At 39.9% G+C, this 20683-nt stretch overlaps 1 protein-coding gene across 1 annotated transcript in view; it reads right to left on the bottom strand.

Annotated features, from left to right (window-relative positions):
* NID2 (nidogen 2) overlaps positions 1-20683 on the bottom strand; it is a 79184-nt gene that overhangs the window by 19314 nt on the left and 39187 nt on the right. Inside the window, exons 9-11 of the mRNA XM_079699501.1 lie at positions 2011-2154; positions 1177-1305; positions 86-229 (exon numbers count right to left, since the gene is read on the bottom strand). Coding sequence (XP_079555627.1) covers positions 86-229; positions 1177-1305; positions 2011-2154 — 417 coding nt within the window. The remainder of the gene's footprint in view (positions 1-85; positions 230-1176; positions 1306-2010; positions 2155-20683) is intronic.

Below are 20683 nucleotides of genomic sequence, written 5' to 3' on the forward strand. Positions count from 1 at the left end.
AGGAAGGGAGAGGCTTCTGAGAGGCCTTGGGGATGTGCATCCAAAGCAATGTTCAGGGTCGCTGAGGCCGCCCACAGTTACTCACCGGTGCACTGGTGCCCGTCGCCGGCATAACCAGGCAGGCAGGCGCAGCTGAACGAGCTGCCTCCGTGGTGAATGCACTGGGCCTGGCTGGCGGGAGCACAGTTGTGACGGCCATCCTCACAGGGGTTGGGAGGTGGGGCGATCACTGAAAAGAGAAGAAGGCAAGGATGTCCAAGAGCCCAGGCCTGCGAATGGGTGAACCCTGCACACCAACAGCATCAGGACATCTGGGGGCTTATAAGGAATGCAGGTTCTCAGGCCCCAGAGCAGAGCCAGTGAATCAGAATAGGAATTTTAACAAGATCCCTAGATGGTTTGTATGCATATTAAAATTTGAGAAGTGCTGATCATGGTTTGTGGCTATAACACTAGGCATGAAGATCAGTCATCAAAAACTGTCCTTGATTAAAGTTTATAACTCCCCAGAGCACTGCTGCTTTGCATGCCTGCATACGTACGTACGTACACACTCACACACTCACACACACACAGAGTCTCTGTGGTCGCTACTTTTTCATCTCACTGGATTAAAAAGTGGGTTGTCTCTAATATCATCTTGCTCTAACAGTGGGATGAATTTGCAATTCTAGTTCTTTTGGATCCACTCTTGGGTCAAGTATTTTTCTGGAATTCTAGAAAGGCTATATTTATTACAGACGGAGCTCTTTGACCAGTCAAGTGGGACAGGCCTCTTTGAATTACAAATCCATTTCATTCTAATTTGAGAAACATTTGACCTCTATCTAGACCTGTTGGTATTAGAGAAGTTCATAGTCTTGTTACACGATTGGGCCAAACACCAAGATACACAGCAGTCCCGACAGAGGTGAGCATCCTTCCATAACTTACACCAAAAATATCTATTTAGAGAAAAACAACAACACAACAACACAAAAACACCCAAACAAAAACAAAACCCCAACAAACAGGGCGGAACTGAGCCATAGCTTTGGGTTATTTCAATGTAAATTGTCTGTTTTCTAGAAAACCATCCAACAAAACTTCTGTATAACGGAAGTGGAAACAGTAATGAGTCCAAGAGCAAGGTTCAGCATGATTTTGGCCAAAAAGAGGCACAGTTTTGGCACTCACAGACGCAGGTGTGCCGGTCGTCTGCAAACTCATAACCACTCCGGCACTCACACCTGTAGCTTCCCAGCAAGTTGACACACACAGAGTTGGGGCCACAGCGATGGAAGCCAGTTGCACATTCATTTACATCTAAGAAGGAATAAGAACAGAAAAGGCTGCTTAAACCAAAGTCCCCACAAGTGGAAGGTCTGCAAGCTCAATGTTCTCTCACCCCTAAGAGGTTTCAATGGGACTAATGGTTGGTAGACTCAACAGGGGTTGAAATGTACACTGTCTAAGCACCAGATGTGGTTGCATGTTGCAGATCGTCATAAAAATAAACATTTATTTCAAGTCATTCAAGTATGAGCCCCAGGGGGATATGTTTTGAACAAATATTCTGCGAATTCTTTAAACATTTAAACAATTCTGAACATTTAGAAGAGAAACACACAAAGTAACGATTTTTCTTTTAAAATGTAAAGAAATTTCCACTACTGCTTTTGAGATACAGTAAGTGAAAGAAATAGGTGAATGTCTGAAATCTGAAGGTAACCAGAAAATGTACTCTTTAATGAATGTAAAAAATACTTGATTCCGTCTTAAAATGACAACATTTGAGAATGTAAAATATCCAGGAGTTACAATAGCCATTTTCAGAGTCCAAGCCAAAAATACCCACCTCCAAACTATCCTCTTAAACCTAACCAGAATATGCTTAGTTTTTAAATAGCTGTATTTAGATGAACAGCTGCTAAACTCATTGATCCATGGAGATGACAAAGCAGACACTTGTCTTCTATGGACATAATGTTGGAGGACTCCATGAGGGAACACAGAGCGTACGGCTCTTACCCACGCAACTCCGTCCATCTCCCTGGTACCCAGATGCACACTCGCAGGTGTAGTCTACACCTGTCGTCGGATGGCACCGAGCCATGGTGGCACATGTGTGACTCCCGTCATAGCAAGGATTCACTGGGGTGGGATCTGAGTCCCCTGCATGGGTAGAGAGAAAATAAAAAACAAAAGCACAATCTGGCTGTCATAAAGAGAATGGCACAGAAGGAAGAATATCGGCAAGTCCTTGGAACTGGCTGTGGACCTGTCTGTCTGGGGCCCGCCTGGCGACCTTACTAAATTATTAATATCCAAAGCGAGGGCGGATCATCTGCGTCGCAGTTTTCGATTCCAGAATGGCTTCCCCTTGCCTACTCCACAGACAACTAACCTTTTCTTGTTTACAGCAGGTTTGTGTCAGGGAATAAAAATATCCAACACATGGCATCCTTTTATTTAAAAGTGCTTTCATTCTATCTTCTCAGGATAATTCTGTGAGGCAGGCTGTCATTCCTTTTATTGGCAATTTTCACCGATAAGGAAAATAAGCGAGACACATTAGAAAAATTGCCCAAGCTCACAAAGCCAGGAAGTGGTACATCAAGGACTTATACCCCAAATTTCTGCCTCCTAATTGAGCAGTCTCTCACTAAGTGCACTATTCCATGGGTCAAAATTCAATTAATGAGAAAATCTTGCTTTTTAAAAAAAAAAAGATTTATAAGACCAAATAAATAGGAATGGCTTTCACAGTATTTACTCTTTAGGATTAACCTTACCATGACTCCATCCATCCACTGGGTAGTGATGACTGTTAACATCTGAAATCTTCCCTAAAGACCTTTACTTCTAGATCAAGTGTAACAGAAATGTGTATTAAGCACTTATGTGCCTAGCACTGTTCTAAACCCATACATATACCATTCCATTAAATACTCATGTCTATAACGTGAGGAAGGTATTGTCATCATCTTCATTTTACTGCAGCACAGAGAGGTCAAGTAACCTGCCCAAGGTCACACAGCCAGAAGAGGTGGATGCATCAAAAAGCTGGGCAGTCTGGCTGCGGAGCCCACCCATGCTTTCCATCATTTTGCTACAACTACCACCAAAGGAACTTCATGAAATCGAGGCCAAGAGCACAGAGATGGTGGCGCTGGAGACAGCCCCAGTTGCCCAGACTGGATGAATCCATTAACTTTGGGCACTTCCATTTACTTCTCTGATTCCTCAGGTGTAAAATGAGAATAAAAATAATGCTTATATCTGCTAGAACTGCTGAAGAAAATAAAGAAAACCCAATTCAGTGTATGTGAAAGGAAACTCCGCCACAGGCCAGCCCACACAGCCCCCAGTGACTGCGTTCCTTCTTCCTCATCAGCTGGGCAGAGTTCATTCTCGCTTGAAGTTTTAGCTTCGTCTCAGTCCTGAGAATTAATTCTGACCTTAGATTCAAAAGATTGCACGAGCCCCACCCAAACCTCCCAGGCTCTACCTCAAGCCATCCCTGCTCCTAATGGGGCTCCATCTAAGTCATGATAACTAGACTTCTGTCCCCGGGTTTCTGTCTGTCTCGACAGCCAGCTTGGCGCACAAGCCTACCTTGCCCTCCACAGCTGTCTCACTGCCCTAGAAACCAGCAGCTTGGCATCCCTAGACTTTGGCAGTACCACCTCCTCCTGGACTCCCTTTGCTTTCACTCTAGCTCACACACATCTCCCCACCCCCTGACCTCATGTGGGTGGGCCTCACTCACATAATTCCCAGTCTAGATCCAAGTGCTTGCTGCTGTCGCCTGCCTCACAGATGGACTTCCCTCCAGTCCTTAGGATGCCTGGCCACTTCCCCAGTGCTAGCCCACCACCCACGTTACGACTCTTCCAGTTTCCTCTATGGGTCTGCTGTGAATGGGGATGCCTTGGCCGAGTCCCTGATGGGACGCCTTCACTCTCTGGTAAACTTCCATCATCGCTTTATAAGAAACACCATGTGTGGTCTCGCGGCGGAATATTCTCCTATCATGGATTCCCACATTATGGCCTGAAAATAAGGAGGGCCATGGGTTTACCCTCAGTTCACCTCAGTGACATTGGCTGGAGTAACGGAATCTCTGCAAGAAAACAGGACCAACAGTGGCTCTAGCATGTTTAAACCTGAGGCGCTGAAGTACGCCAGCAGAGGCCTCGCTCCCCAAATCACGCGGACATCCATGGACGTCCCTCATCCCTCCCCTCTGGTTCTCTTGCCAGATGGGCCCGGGAGCACAGCACTGGGGTTGTAGTTGCGGGGTTGACTTGGGTTGACTTGATCGTATTGCCCAACGTACTGAGTCAGTCCCCTGTGTATTGCAGTTGAGAAAGACAGGGTTGCATCCTCACTGAAGGCCCCACATGAGACAAGAACCTGATTGCCCCCCATTATTCTCTCTCCATTTTAGGAGAAGGTTTTGTACCAATTCCTGACATACCCAGTCAAAGGAAGAAGTGAGCTTTGAAATGTTTTCGTTTACAAACACTAGTGGCTTAGCCCTCATGTTCAGTACTTTCCAGTATCAAAACGTCACCGTGGCACACTCCAGCAGAGATTAGTGAGTATATGTAATGTCAGGAGTTTACCACCCGGTGAGGCATTAAAAGAAAAAATATGCAGCACAGAAGTTGATTGGCAAACTTGGACAGGACACACTAGCGTACCTGAAATTGAGGAGAAAGTGTGCATAATTACATCACGCTGACTTAAAATAGACTTCACTGACAGCACGGCCACATCATTTGCTGAGCCCAGCGCAAAACGAAAATGTGGGACTCTTTGTTCAAAAATTATTAAGTTTCAAGGTGGTGACAGCACAGCTTTAAGCCAAGTGTCAACCCTCTCTGAGCCTGAGGCCCTGTGCTCAGAATTTGGTTTCCAAACACACTATATTAAAAACCCATTTCTAAAACTGTTTGGTTATCCGTTCTCTATGGCTAGTTAGCTTTTCTCCTATTATAGTAAATAAAGAAGAGCTGTATCCTTCTTAAGACATTTTCTATTTCACCCTTACCCTCTTGAACAGCTTGACTCTCTGACAGAGGATCTGGAACTAATTTACCCATTTAATCAAGAGGGGAAGAGTGGTTTTCCTTAAAGGAACAGCTTCAACGCAAAGGAGCCCAAAGCCTCCTAAGCTGGAGAGCTGAGCGGGAGAGCAAAGGCAGGAAGCATTCCTGGATCCTGCCCTGCGAACCCACCAATACCAGCCAAGCCGCATGGGAAGCTCAAACCCTCGGGGACGGCAGGGGGCTGACTGGAGGGTTGTGGAGGTTCTGGACACTGCTTCTAGAACCCGGGACGCTGAACCTGGAGCTCCCACGTCAGGTGGGGCAGCTGTGCTGTTTCGCGCACATGCCAGCCAGATAACCGCTCCCTCCAGAAAAAGGCAAAGGCTCTCGAGACCATACTGCCATGCACTGCGAGGGGAAAGAAAAAAAAAGGTTGTGTTTTGTTTTCCTTTTAATAAATTTTCTTGGGCTTCCCTGGTGGCGTAGTGGGTGAGAGTCCGCCTGCCGATGCAGGGGACGCGGGTTCGTGCCCCGGTCCGGGAAGATCCCACATGCCGTGGAGCGGCTGGGCCCCTGAGCCATGGCCGCTGAGCCTGCGTGTCCGGAGCCTGTGCTCCGCAACGGGAGAGGCCACAACAGTGAGAGGCCCACGTACTGAAAAACTAAATAAATAAATAAATAAATTTTCTTCTTTCTTCCCCATTTTTCTCCTATTCAGGTAGAATGAACAGTATTGCTATTTTCTGTAGGGGTGGATGAGCAGGGTTGAAACCCAAAGGGTAAATCCCCACGTTCCTTCTTTTAAAGTTTGGTCTATATTACGAGGCAGTCCCGGGGTCTGTGGAGTCGATGTGGAGCCGCAGTGCCCTGAGGGGGAAACAGTGGGCTCTGGAGCTGGCGTTGGGTTCAAGTCCCAGCTCAACACTTCTAGCTGTGACCAGGCAGACTACTTCATGTCTACACCGCAGTCTCTGTAAAATGAGTAATAATTCCCTTACTGGGTAGGGCTGTGGTGGGGATTAAATGAGTTAATTCATGCAAGGTACTTAGAACAGTGCTTGGCGTCAGGAAGACTGTCCTTTGCTACTACACTAGCACTACTACTACTGCTTATTATTATTTGACCTGGGTAGAAGGGAAAAATCATGCAATTCTAAAGGCAAATTAGCAACTTGGTATCTGCCAGTTTGCTGGCTTTCTGACCCTTTACTACTTCTCCCTTTGGGTATGTCTCTAGGAAAGATACACCCAGAGATCTGTCTTTTCCTTACATGATTCCAGAGTCTGAATGAGACCTTGAGGGCTGGGAGGCTCTCCTGATAAACTACTCTTCTTACAGATCAGACGCCTACACCCAGCGAAGGGCTGAACTGGACATTCAAAGGTGAAGGTCATTTTCCCCTGGTGTTTCTGTTGAAATCTCTCCTTGAGATCTTTTCCTTCCTTCTGAGGTACGTGTTCCTGTAAAGTCAGCTGACATTTTTATACTATTAATTCACTACCGTATAATCCCTTCTTCAGACACTCAATGGCTGCACCCCCCAACCCAGTTTCTTAAAACCAAACCAACCAACCACACCAACAAGCTCAGGATTCCCGTTTCAAATCACCTCTACATCCTAGGTGGGGAGCCCTGTCCTCTTACCTTAATCTCCTGTTATCATACTGCTGAAGTGACCGCTGCACATCGAGCCCAAGGAGGCTTAGGGGGCCCTCAGCTCCAGTGGTGAAGCACAGACTCTCCAGTTACAGACTCACCTCTCTGAGGTATGGATTCTGGGCTCAGCAGTATCAATACGGAACTGAACAAGGGAAACATTCTTTCTCCTCATGTGCCTCTTCTAGGGGAAGACTGCCTACTGGTTTTCAGAATTAAAATGCTCCCTTGATCTGACAAGGTCATTTCACATCTGTAGAGTTCCCTGACTTCCCAGGCTCATCCTCTGGCTTGCCTAGAACATTTTTTAAAAATTAACATACTTAATTTTTTTAAAACAGGTTTACGTTTACCAAAAAATTGAGCAGAAAGTACAGTTTCCATAGCTACCTCCTACCAATTTGCACAGTTTCCCCTGTTATTAATATCATGTATTAGTGTGGTACATTTGTTATAACTGATAAACCAATATTGATATATTGTTATTAACTAAAATCCATAGTTTACATTGGCATACACTCCTTGTGTGGTCCAGTTCTACAGGTTTTGACAAATGTATAATGCTGTGTATCCACCATTACAGTATCATACAGAATAGCTTCACTGCCCTAAAAATCCCCTGTGCTCCACCTATTCATCCCTCTCTCCCTCCCCCCGAGCCCCTGGCAACCACTGATCTACTTACTGTCTCTACAGTTTTACCTTTTCTAGAAAGTCTAGAATCACACAGTACAAAGCCTTTTCAGACTGGCTTCTTTCACTTAATAATATGCACTTAAAGTTCCTCATGTCCTGTAGTTCCTTGATAGATCTAGAACATTTGTATCCAGATTTTTTGTGTGTGTGTGGTACGCGGGCCTCTCATTGCTGTGGCCTCTCCCGTTGTGGAGCACAGGCTCCGGACACGCAGGCTCAGCGGCCATGGCTCACGGGCCTAGCCGCTCCGCGGCATGTGGGATCTTCCCGGACCGGGGCACGAACCCGTGTCCCCTGCATCGGCAGGCGGACTCTCAACCACTGCACCACCAGGGAAGCCCATATCCAGATTTTTAATCAAGCTTCACAGGTGAGGCTAATGATGATTGAACTATAAGAACCACTGCTTTAGAGTTTTGGTTTTTTCCCCACAACTGTTTTTTCAAGTTGAGATATAGTTCACATACCATGTAATTCACCCATCTAAAGTACACATTCCATGCAAATGGAAATGAAAAAAAAATGAAAAAACATCAAGTGCGCAATTAGCTTTTAATATATTCACAGAGTTGTGTAACCATCAACCACAATTAATTTTAGAATATTTTAATTTTAATCCCCCTCCCAAAAAGCAACCTTGTGCCTTTTAGCAATCAACTCCCTATCCCACTATTATGCCTCCAACCTAGGCAACCACTAATCTACTTTCTGCCTCTGTAGATTTGCCTATCTGGATATTTCACATAAGTAGAATCATGTAATATGTTATCCTTCATGACTCATTACCTTCACTTAGCATAATGCTTTCAAAGCTCATCCATATTGTACCATGTAACAGTGCTTCATTCCTTTTCATGTTTTATGTTTATGTCTCCATGGCGTATCCTCTCCACCTAGGTTTTCAAGATGCAGCATCAGCCATTATAGAAGAACTACTACACTTTCATGATCATATGTTAATAATCATATTTTTAATCAGCTCCTTGGTCCTCTATATTATTTTACTCATATTAGCAACTAAACTAACACATACAAGTACAATAGATGCACAAGAAGTAGAAACTGTCTGGACAATCTTACCAGCCATTATCCTAATTCTAATTGCCCTGCCATCATTACAAATGCTTTACATGCTGGACTAAATAACCCTTCCCTTACCGTAAAGACTACAGGACACCAATGATACTGAAGCTATGATATACAGACTACGAAGAATTAAATTTTGACTCCTATATAATTCCAACATCAGACCTAAAAACAGGAGAATTACGACTAGTAGAAGTAGACAACGGAGTAGTTTTACCTACAGAAATAACAATCTGAATACTAACCTCCTCAGAAGACATTTTTACACTCATGAGCTGTGCCTTTACTAGGCGTAAAAACAGAGGCAATTTCAGGATGCCTAAACCAAACTCTCATATGACCATGACCAGGTCTATATTACAGACAATGCTCAGAAATTTGTGGATCAAATCATAGCTTTATACCCATTGTCCTTGAACTAGTACCACTTAAATACTTTGAAAAATGATCCTCATCAATATTATAAATTCCTTAAGAAGCTAAATAGCATTCACTTTTTTTTTTTTTTTGCGATACACGGGCCTCTCACCGTTGTGGCGTCTCCCATTGTGGAGCACAGGCTCCGGATGCGCAGGCTCAGCGGCCATGGCTCACGGGCCCAGCCGCTCCATGGCATGTGGGATCTTCCCGGACTGGGGCACGAACCCGCGTCACCTGCACTGGCAGGCGGACTCTCAACCACTGCGCCACCAGGGAGGCCCAGCATTCACCTTTTTAAGTTAAAGACTGGGAGTTAAAACTCCCTTTCATGATATGCCACAATTCAACACATCAACATGATTTATTACTATTCTATTAATAATTCTAGTCCTATTTACTATATTCCAACTAAAAATTTCAAAATATACTTATTATTCAAATCCAGAGTTGATGTCTACCAAAGTACAAAAACAATCTACCCCTTGAGAAACAAAATGAACGAAAATCTATTTGCCTCTTTCACTGATTGCCGCAACAATAATAGGACTTCCTATTGTTATCTTAATCATTATATTCCTAGGTATTTTATTCCCAACACCTAATCAACTAATTAACCATTGTATAGTTTCTATTCAGCAATGATTAGTTCAACTCACATTGAAACAAATAATAGCTCTTCACAATCACAAAGGACAGACCCGAGCCCTAATACTTAACATCACTTATTTATTCGATCAACAAAGCTATTAGGACTATTACCACATTCATTTATACCTACTACACAACTCTCAATAATATTAATAGCAATTTATAATATTAGGAATATTATAATAATAATATTAGGAACAGCAGTTTCTCTATGGGCAGGAACTGTAGTTACAGGCTTCCATCACAAAACAAAAGCATGCTTAGCTCACTTTCTACCACAAGGAACACCGGTTCCTCTTATTCCTATGCTAGCAGTCATCAAAACTATTAGCTTATTCATTCAACCAACAGCTTTAGCCATACTATTAACAGCTAACATCACAGCAGGACCCCTATTGATTCATTTAATTGGAAGAGTGACTCTAGCATTGCTGAGTATTAGCACCACCACAGCTCTCATTACATTTCCTATTCTTGTCTTACTTACTATCCTCAAATTCACCATTGCAATCATTCTAGTTTATGCATTTACCTTACTAGCAAATCTTTACCTACATGACAATACATAATGTCCCACCAAACTCATGCACATCACATAGTAAATCCCAGTCCCTGACCCCTTACAGGAGCTCTCTCAGCCCTTTTAATAACAGCAGACCTAGTTATATGATTTCACTTCAACATTATTATTAGCACTAGACCTACTAACTAATACATTATTAATAGATCAGTGATGACCAGACATCATCTGAGAAAGCACTTTTCAAGGCCATCATACATCAAGTGTTCAAAAAGGACTTTGATATGGAATAATCCTATTTATTATTCCAGAAGTCCGCTTTTTTACCAGTTTCTTTTTGAGCCTTCTACCACTCAAGTCTTGCCCCTACACCTGAACTAGGGGGATGCTGACCACCAACAGGCATCCGTCCTCTAAATCCATTAGAAGTACTACTTCTTAATACCTCCGTATTATTAGCCTCTGGGGTATCCACTATCTGACCTCACCACAGCCTCATAGAAGAAAACTGAAAACACATACTCCAAGGTCTTTTTTGTGTGTGTGTGTGGTACGTGGGCCCTCTCACTGTTGTGGAGCACAGGCTCCGGACGCGCAGGCTCAGCGGCCATGGCTCACGGGCCCAGCCGCTCCGCGACATGTGGGATGTTATAATAACATGTTATAATAACTTGGAGTGGGGAAGCCCACTCCAAGGTCTTTTTATCAAAGTCGCCCTAGGCGTTTATTTTACATTTCTACGAGCCTCAGAATATTACGAAACATCCTTTACAATTTCAGATTGGGTATACAGGTCAACTTTCTTCATAGCTACAGGATTCCACAGACTGCGTGTAACTATTGGCTCTTCCTTATTGTCTGCTTCTTACACCAATTAAAATATCACTTCATGGGGCTTCCCTGGTGGTGCAGTGGTTGAGAGTCCGCCTGCCGATGCAGGGGACTCAGGTTCGTGCCCCGGTCCAGGAAGATCCCTACATGCCGTGGAGCGGCTGGGCCCGTGAGCCATGGCTGCTGAGCCTGCGCGTCCGGAGCCTGTGCTCCGCAACGGGAGAGGCCACAACAGTGAGAGGCCCACGTACCGCAAAAAAAAAAAAAAAAAAAAATCACTTCACATCTAACCACCATTTCGGCTTCAAAGCCACTGCCTGATATTGACATTCTGTAGATGGAGTATGACTATCCCTTTACATACCCATTTATTGAAGAGGATCTTATTATTTTAGTATCAAATAGTACAATTGACTTACAATCAATTGGCTTCAGTAGAATCCGAAAAAGAATAACTCTAATATTGACATTAATTACAAACATAGCACTAGCCTCACTACTTGTATTTATCACATTCTGACTTCCCCAATTAAATATTTACACAGAAGGAACAAGTCCTTATGAGTGCGGATTTGACCTTACAGGATCAGCACGTCCACCTTTTTCCATAAAATTTTTCCTGGTAGCCATTATATTCCCCCTTTTTGATTTAGAAATTGCTCTTTTACCCCCTACCCTGAGCATCTCAGACAAATAATCTAAAAACAATACTCATTATAGCTTTATTCCTAATTTTATTACTAGCAATAAGCTTAGCCTAATGAATGAACCCAAAAAAGGACTAGAATGAACTGAATATGGTAATTAAACTAAATGATTTCAACTCATTAGATTATGATTAAGTTCATAATTACCAAGTGCTTTTAGTGTATATAATTATTATAACATTTACAGTATCTCTTATAGAATTATTAATATGTTGATCTCACCTAATATCTTCACTATCATGCCTTGAAGGCATAATATTATCATTATTCATTATAGCAACGCTAATAATCCTAAATACACATTTTGCCCTAGCCAGCATAATACCAATTCTTCTGCTAGTATTCTCAGCTTGAGAAACCACACTCAGACTAGCTCTACTAGTAATAGTATCAAACACATATGGCACTGATTATGTACAAAATCTTAATCTCCTCCAATGTTAAAAGTTATTATTCCTACAATTATACTAATACTACTAACATAATTATCAAAGAACATAATCTGAATTAATACCACAGTCCATAGCTTATTAGTCTCATAGCCTTTTTTTCTTAATCAATTTAATGACAATAGCCTCAACTTTTCACTAATTCTGTTTCCCTCATTAGCACCATTATTAATTTTAACAACATGATCCTTAGCATAATTAATAGCCAGCCAATTTCACCTACTCAAAGAATCATTAACTCAAAAAAAATTATATATTACCATGCTAATTACATTACAAATATTCCTAATTATAAAATTCACTGCCACAGAATTAATCTTATTTTATATTTTATTTGAAGCAACACTAGTTCCAACACTTATTATCATTACCCGGTGGGGTAATCAAACAGAATGTCTTAACACAGGACTTTATTTCTTATTTTATACACTAGTAGGATCACTTCCACTCTTAGTAGAACTAATACATATTCAAAATGTCACAGGCTCACTAAATTTTCTAATACTTCAATATCGAACACAAGCAATAGCCAGCTCCTGATCCAACATTTTCATATGACTAGCATGTATGATAGTCTTTATAGTAAAAATACTCCTCAACGGCCTTCACCTTTGATTACCTGAAGCACATGTAGAAGCCCCCATTGCAGGATCCATAGTCCTTGCAGCCGTACTACTAAAACTCAGAGGCTATGGTATATTGCGAATTACAACAATACTAAACCCACTAATACATTTCATAACATACCCTTTTCTCATACTCTCCTTATGAGGAATAATCATAACTAGTTCGATTTGTTTATGCCAAACAGATCTAAGATCACCTATCGCGTATTCTTCCATCAGTCACGTAGCACTTGTTATTGCAGTCATTCTTATCCAAACACCTTGAAGTTATATTGGAGCCACTGCTCTAATAATTGCCCACTGCCTCACATCATCCATATTATTCTGCCTAGCAAATTCAAATTACAAACGAATTTACAGCAGAACAATAATTGTAGCCCGAGGTCTACAAACATTCCTCCCAATACCAACATGATGACTACTAGCAAGCCTAACAAACCTAGCTCTACCCCCTAACTATCAATCTAATTGGAGGACTCTTTGTAGTAGTAACATCCTTTTCATGATCAAATATCACCATTATCCTCATAGGAATTAACATAGTAATTACCACCTTATACTCACTATACATTTTTTTTTTGCGGTACGTGGGCCTCTCACTGTTGTGGCCTCTCCTGTTGCAGAGCACAGGCTCTGGATGTGCAGGCTCAGCGGCCATGGCTCACGGGCCCAGCCGCTCCGCAGCATGTGGGATCTTCCTGGACCGGGGCACAAACCCGTGTCCCCTGCATCGGCAGGCGGACTCTCAACCACTGCGCCACCAGGGAAGCCCTCACTATACATATTAATCATAACACAATGAGGCACATATACCCACCATCATTCACATGAGAAAATGACCTCATAACCCCTTCACATTTTACATCTCTTACTCCTATCATTAAACCCCAAAATCATTTTAGGGCCCTTGTACTGTAAATGTAGCTTCAAAAAAACACTAGATTGTGAATCTAGTAACAGAAGACTAAATATTTTTATTTACTGAGAAAGTATGCAAGAATTGCTAATTCATGCTTCCATATCTAACAGTATGACTTTTTCAAACTTTTAAAGGATAGCTATCCATTGGTCTTAGGAACAAAAAAATTGGTGCAACTCCAAATAAAAGTAGTAAACTTATTTACCTCTTTCACACTAGTTACACTAATTATACTAATGATACCAATTATAATAACAAACACCAACATTTACAAAAGTAACACATATCCATCCTTTGTAAAAAAAAAAAAAACAAAAACACTATCTCATATGCTTTTATCACCAGCTTAATTCCAACAATAATATTCATTCATACAGGTCAAGAGATAATTATCTTAAACTGACATTGAATTACTATCCAAACCCTTAAATTATCACTTAGCTTCAAAACAGACTATTTCTCAATATTTGTGCTAGTAGCATTATTTGTCACATGATCTATTATAGAATTTTCAATGTGATACATGCACTCAGATCCTAACATTAATCAATTCTTTAAATACTTACTCCTTTTTCTTATCACAATACTAATTCTTATCACTGTTAACAATCTTTTACAACTTCTCATTGGATGAGAAGGAGTCGGAATTATATCTTTTCTACTTATCAGGTGATGATATGGACAAGCAGATACAAATACAGCCGCTCTCCAAGCAATTTTATGTAATCGCATTGGAGACATTGGACTTATTATATCAACAGCATGATTTCTATTTAATTTAAACCCATGAGACACACAACAAATCTTTATACTTAACCAAAATCACTCAAACCTACATCTAATAGGACTTGTGTTGCCTGCAGCTGGAAAATCCATCCAATTTGGCCTCCAGCCATTCCCTCAGCAATAGAAGGCCCTCCTCCCGTTTCAGCTCTATTCACTCAAGCACAAGAATTATAGCAGGTATTTTCCTACTTATGTGCTTTTACCCTTTAACAGAGAATAAATTTACCCAAACAATAACATTATATCTGGATAAACATAACTACATTATTTACAGCAATATGTGCTCTCACCCAAAATGACATCAAAAAAATTGTTGCCTTCTCTACTTCAAGCCAATTAGGCCTTATAATAGTAACAATCGGTATTAACCAACCTTATCTAGCATTTCTCCATGTTTGCACACATGCCTTTTTCAAGGCCATCCTGTTTATATGCTCTGGCTCCATTATTCATAGCCTAGATGATGAACAAGACATTCAAAAGATAGGAGGTTTATTTAAAGCAATACCTTTTACCACAGCGGCCCTCATTATTGGAAGTGTCTCACTGACAGGAATACCTTTCCTCACAGGTTTCTACTCTAAAGAACTAATTATCGACACTGCTAACACGTTGTACACCAACGCCTGAGCCCAGCAAATAACTCTCGTCACCACATCCCTCACAGCTGTCTATGGCACTCGCATTATTTTCTTCGCACCATTAGGACAACCTCACTTTTCTACTTTAATGAAAACAACCCACTGCTAATCAATTCTGTTAAACGTTTATTAGCTGTAAGTATCTTTGCTGGATTCATTACCTCCAGCAAAATTCCCCCAATGACAATCCCACAAATAACAATACCTGATTACTTGAAACTAACTGCCTTTGCTGTGACCATCCTAGGTTTTATTCTGGCATTTGAAATCAACCTCACTACACAAAACTTAAAATTTAAATATCCCTCAAACTTCTTCAAATTTTCCAACCTCTTAGGTATTTCCCCATTATTATACACCGCTTCCCACCATACTTAAATTTATCAACAAGTCAAAAATCAGCATCATGTCTCCTAGATTTAATCTGACTAGAAAGTATCTTACCAAAAACTACTTCCCTTATTCAAATAAAATTTTCTATACTAGTGTCAGACCAAAAAGGCCTAATCAAACTATATTTTCTTTCATTCCTCATTACCCTTGCCCTAAGCATAATTCTATTTAATTACCATGAGTAACCTCTATAATAACCACAACACCAATAAGTAATGATCAACCAGTAACAATTACCAAATAAGAACCATAGCCATACAACACTGCAATTCCTATAGGCTCTTCACAAAAAACCCAAAATCACCTGTATCATAAATTATCCAGTCCCCTAGTCCATTAAATTTAAATACAATCTCCACTTCCTCATCCTTTAAAACAAAGAATACTATTGAAAATTCTATCATCAACCCTGAAAGAAATATACCTAGAACAGTCTTATTAGAGACTTAAACTTCAGGATACTTCTCAGTAGCCATAGCTGTCATATAACCAAATACTACTAATATTCCCCCTAAATAAATAAAAAATACTATTAAACCCCCAAAATTCAACACAATCCCACAACCAACACCAACACCTACAATCAATTCAAGTCCACCATAAATAGGTGAAGGTTTTGAAGAAAAGCCCACAAAACTAATTACAAAAATAGTACTTAAAATAAATACAATGTATATTATCATTATTCTTACATGGAATCTAACCATGGCCAATGAAATGAAAAATCATCATTTAATTCAACTATAAGAACACTAATGACCAACCGAAAATCACAACCATTAATAAAAATTAGTAACAACGCAATTATTGACCTCCCAGCTCCATCAAACATTTCATCATGTTGAAATTTTGGTTCCCTTCTCGGCGTTTGTTTAGTTCTACAAATCTTGACAGGTTTATTCTTAGCAATACATTATACATCAGACACAATAACTACTTCTTCCTAAGTAACACATGTCTGCCGAGATGTGAACTATGGATGAATTATCTGATATCTACATGCAAATGCAGCCTCCATATTTTTTATTTGCTTATCTATTCATGCAGGACAAGGCTTATATTATGGATCCTATACCTTTTTAGAAACATGAAACATTGGAATCATTATTTACAGTCATAGCTACAGCATTCATAGGCTATGTCTTACCCTGAGGACAAATATCATTCTGAGGGGCAACAGTTATTACTCATCTCCTTTCAGCAATTCCATATATTGGCACAAGCCCTGTCGAATGAATCTGAGGTGGATTTTCAGTAGATAAAGCAACTCTTACATGATTCTTCGCCTTCCATTTTATTCTCCCATTTATCATTGCAGCACTAGCAGCTGTCCACTTACTATTCCTTCACAAAACAGGATCTAATAACCCCGCTGGAATCTCAACTGATATAGACAAAATCCCATTTCACCCCTACTGTACAATCAAAGATATCCTAGATGCCTTACTGCTAATTCTAATACCAATAATATTAGTGCTATTTTCACCCGACTTGCTAGGAACCCAGACAACTACACCCCAGCAAACCTTCTCAACACACCACCTCATATCAAGCCAGAGTGATAATTTTCTATTTGCATATGCAATTCTATGACCAATTCCTAATAAATTAGGAGGAGTGATGGCCTTATTCTTTTCAATCTTAATTCTAGCATTTATCCCAATGCTTCACATATCCAAAAAACGAAGCATAACATTTCAACCTCTCAGTCAATGCGTATTTTGAGTACTAGTAGCAGACCTATTAACACTAACGTGAATTGGAGGACAACCCATAGAGCACCCCTTCATTATTATCTGACAACTAGCATCTATTCTATATTTCTTTTTAATTCTAGTACTAATGCCAGTAAATAGCATCATAGAAAATAATCTCCTAAAATGAAGAGTCTTTGTAGTATCAATATATCTATTACCCTGGTCTTGTAAACCAGAAAAGGAGAATAACACATCTCCCTAAGACTCAAGGTAGAAGCTCCAGCTCCACCATCAGCACCCAAAGCTGAAATTCTATTTAAACTATTCCCTGAAGATTTATTATGGGACATTTACAAGATTACTAAGTACAATCTTAGTATTAAAATAACCTCTTTTTACCATAAATTACCATGTACTTCATGCATAATGTGTATTACATTAATAAGTACATATACATCATACCATACATAATACGTGATATGTATAATTGTACATTACCCCATGCTTATAAGCATGTACATTACATAGTACATATTATTGATTGTACACAGTACATTAAGTCAAACCAATTCTAGTCAACATACATATCATATCCACTAGATCACAAGCTCAATCAGCAAGCTGTGTGAAACTATCAACCCCACTTAGCAGGTGTCCCTCTTCTTGCTCTGGGCCCATAACTTGTGAGGGTTTCTATTAATGAACTTTATCAGAATCTGGTTCTTACTTCAGGACCATCTCACCTAAAATCACCCACTCTTTCCTCTTAAATAAGACATCTCGATGGACTAGTGACTAATCAGCCCATGCTCACACATAACTGTGGTTTTATGCATTTGGTATTTTTTAATTTTTATAGGGATGCTGGGACTCAGCTATGGCCATGTGAGGTCTTAACACAGTCAAATAAACTGTAGCTGGACTTTAATTGAATATTATTTACCAACATCAACCATAAGGTGTTATTCAGTCAATGGCTACAGGACATAAGGAAACTACACACACATACATATACATACACATACACATTGAACAGGTAAATAACCTGTTTAACAAGCCCTCCTTACGCCGCACTAAATCCCATATTCTACATGCCTATAATGCCCTGCCAAACCCCCCAAACAAGGCAAAAACATATAAATACACAGAATTTAGTTAATCTATCCAACAAACATAAACAATGCCCAAAATAGGATATACCTAGAAAATAAACCCTAATCGTACCAATCAATTACTTAGATATTTACCATTTATATAGACAGGCATCTCCCTAGATCTATGGACCATTTTTATCAAAATTTTAATACTAAATCTAGCATAAATCACACAAAACAACTATATACATGTTACTTCACAATATAAACACAACTTGTTAATGTAGCTTAAAACCTAAAGCAAGACACTGAAAGTGCCTAGATGAGTTTATCAACTCCATAAACACAGAGGTTTGGTCCCAGCCTTTCTATTAGTTTTTAATAAAATTACACATGCAAGCATCAGAGCCCCAGCGAGAATGCCCTCTAAATCATTAAAAGGACCTGGCATCAAGTACACTAATACTAGTAGCTCATAACACCTTGCTTAACCACACATCCACAGGAAACAGCAGTGATTAAAATTAAGCCATAAACAAAAGTTCAACTAAGTTATATTAACTAGGGTTGGTAAATTTCGAGCCAGCCACCACGATCAAACGATTAACCCAAATTAATAGAAATTCAGTGGAAAGCGTGTTAAAGAGTAACATAAAGTTAAATTTTAATTAAGCTGTAAAAAGCCATAGCTAAAATAAAAATAGACTACGAAAGTGACTTTAGTATTTCCTAATTACACGACAGCTAAGACCCAAACTGGGATTAGACACCCCACTATGCTTAGTCCTAAACGCAAATAATTATTATAACAAAATTATTTGCCAGAGTACTACCAGCAGAAGCTTAAAACTCAAAGGTCTTGGCAGTGCTTCACACCCCTCTACAGGAGCCTGTTCTATAATTGATAAACCCTGATAAACCTCACCAACCCTGGCTAATTCAGTCTATATGCCGTCTTCAGCAAGCCCTAAAAAGGAATAAAAGTAAGCATAATTATACATAAAAACATTAGGTCAAGGGGTAACCTATGGAGTGGGAAGAAACGGGCTACATTTTCTATCTCAAGAATGTATTTCTCACTACACGCAGGTTTTTATGAAAACTAAAAACCAAAGGAGGATTTAGTAGCAAATTAAGAATAGAGTGCTTAACTGAATAAGGCCATGAAGTAAGCACACACTGCCCATCACCTTCTTCAAGTATTACAATCGCTTCCTACAATCTATTACTAAACACTAATTATATGAGAGGAGACAAGTCGTAACAAGGTAAGCACACTGGAAAGTGTGCTTGGATAAATCAAAGCATAGCTTACATAAAAGCACCTAGTTCACCCCTAGGAGATTTCATAATTTATGAACGCTTTGAACTAAATCTAGCCAACCCCCCACAAGTTTTACTAATATAAGCAAATTAAGTAAAACATTTACTCAACATTTAAAGTATAGGGGATAGAAATTTAAAATATCCTCTGGCACTACAGAGAACCTACCCTAAGGGAATGATGAAACATTAAAAGTAACAAAAAGCAGTTAACCCCTTGTACATTTTGCATCATGATTTAACTAGTACACATTTAACAAAGAGAACTTAAACATCCTGAAACCAGATGAGCTACTTATGAACAGTTTATTAGAATAAACTCATCTATGTAGCAAAATAAGATTTTATAAGAAGATTTATAAGTAGAGGTGACAAGCCTAACGTGCCTGGTGATAGCTGGTTGTCCAGGAAAAGAATCTTAGTTCGACTTTAAAAATTACCCAAAAAATTATAAATTTTAATGTATTTTTAAATGTTAATCTTAAAAGGTACAGCTTTTTAGAAATGATACAACCTTATCTAGAGAGTAAAAACAACACCATAGTTGGCTTAAAAGCAGCCACCAATTAATAAAGAGTTCAAGTCCAACAATAACTTTATCTTAATACCAATAATAAGCAAATCAACTCCTAGCTTTATACTGGACTAATCTATTGACCAATAGAGGCAATAATATTAATATGAGTAACAAGAAATATTTCTCCTTGCATAAGCTTACATCAGTAACTAATACTATACTGATAATTAACAGCAAATGAGCACAATGCAACATTAAATTATTTATTTGGTAAGCTGTTAAACCAACACAGGCATGCACTCAAGAAAAGATTTTAAAAAGTAAAAGAAACTCAGCAAACATAAACCCTGCCTGTTTACCAAAAACATCACCTCTTGCATAACTAGCAGTAGAGGCACTGCTGGCCCAGTGACAACTGTGAAACGGCCATGGTATCCTGGCCATGTAAAGGTAGCATCATCATTTGTTCTCTAAATAAGGACTCGTATGAATGGCCTCATGAGGGTTTTACTGTCTCTTACTTTCAATCGGTGAAACTGACCTTCCCATGAAGAGGCGGGAATAATAAAATAAGACGAGAAGACCCTATGCAGCTTTAGTTAACCCCCCAAAAAACTAACTAAACCACTAAGGGATA

Source organism: Hyperoodon ampullatus (genome assembly GCF_949752795.1).
Source record: "Hyperoodon ampullatus genome assembly, chromosome: 3".
Classification (NCBI taxonomy): domain Eukaryota; kingdom Metazoa; phylum Chordata; class Mammalia; order Artiodactyla; family Ziphiidae; genus Hyperoodon; species Hyperoodon ampullatus.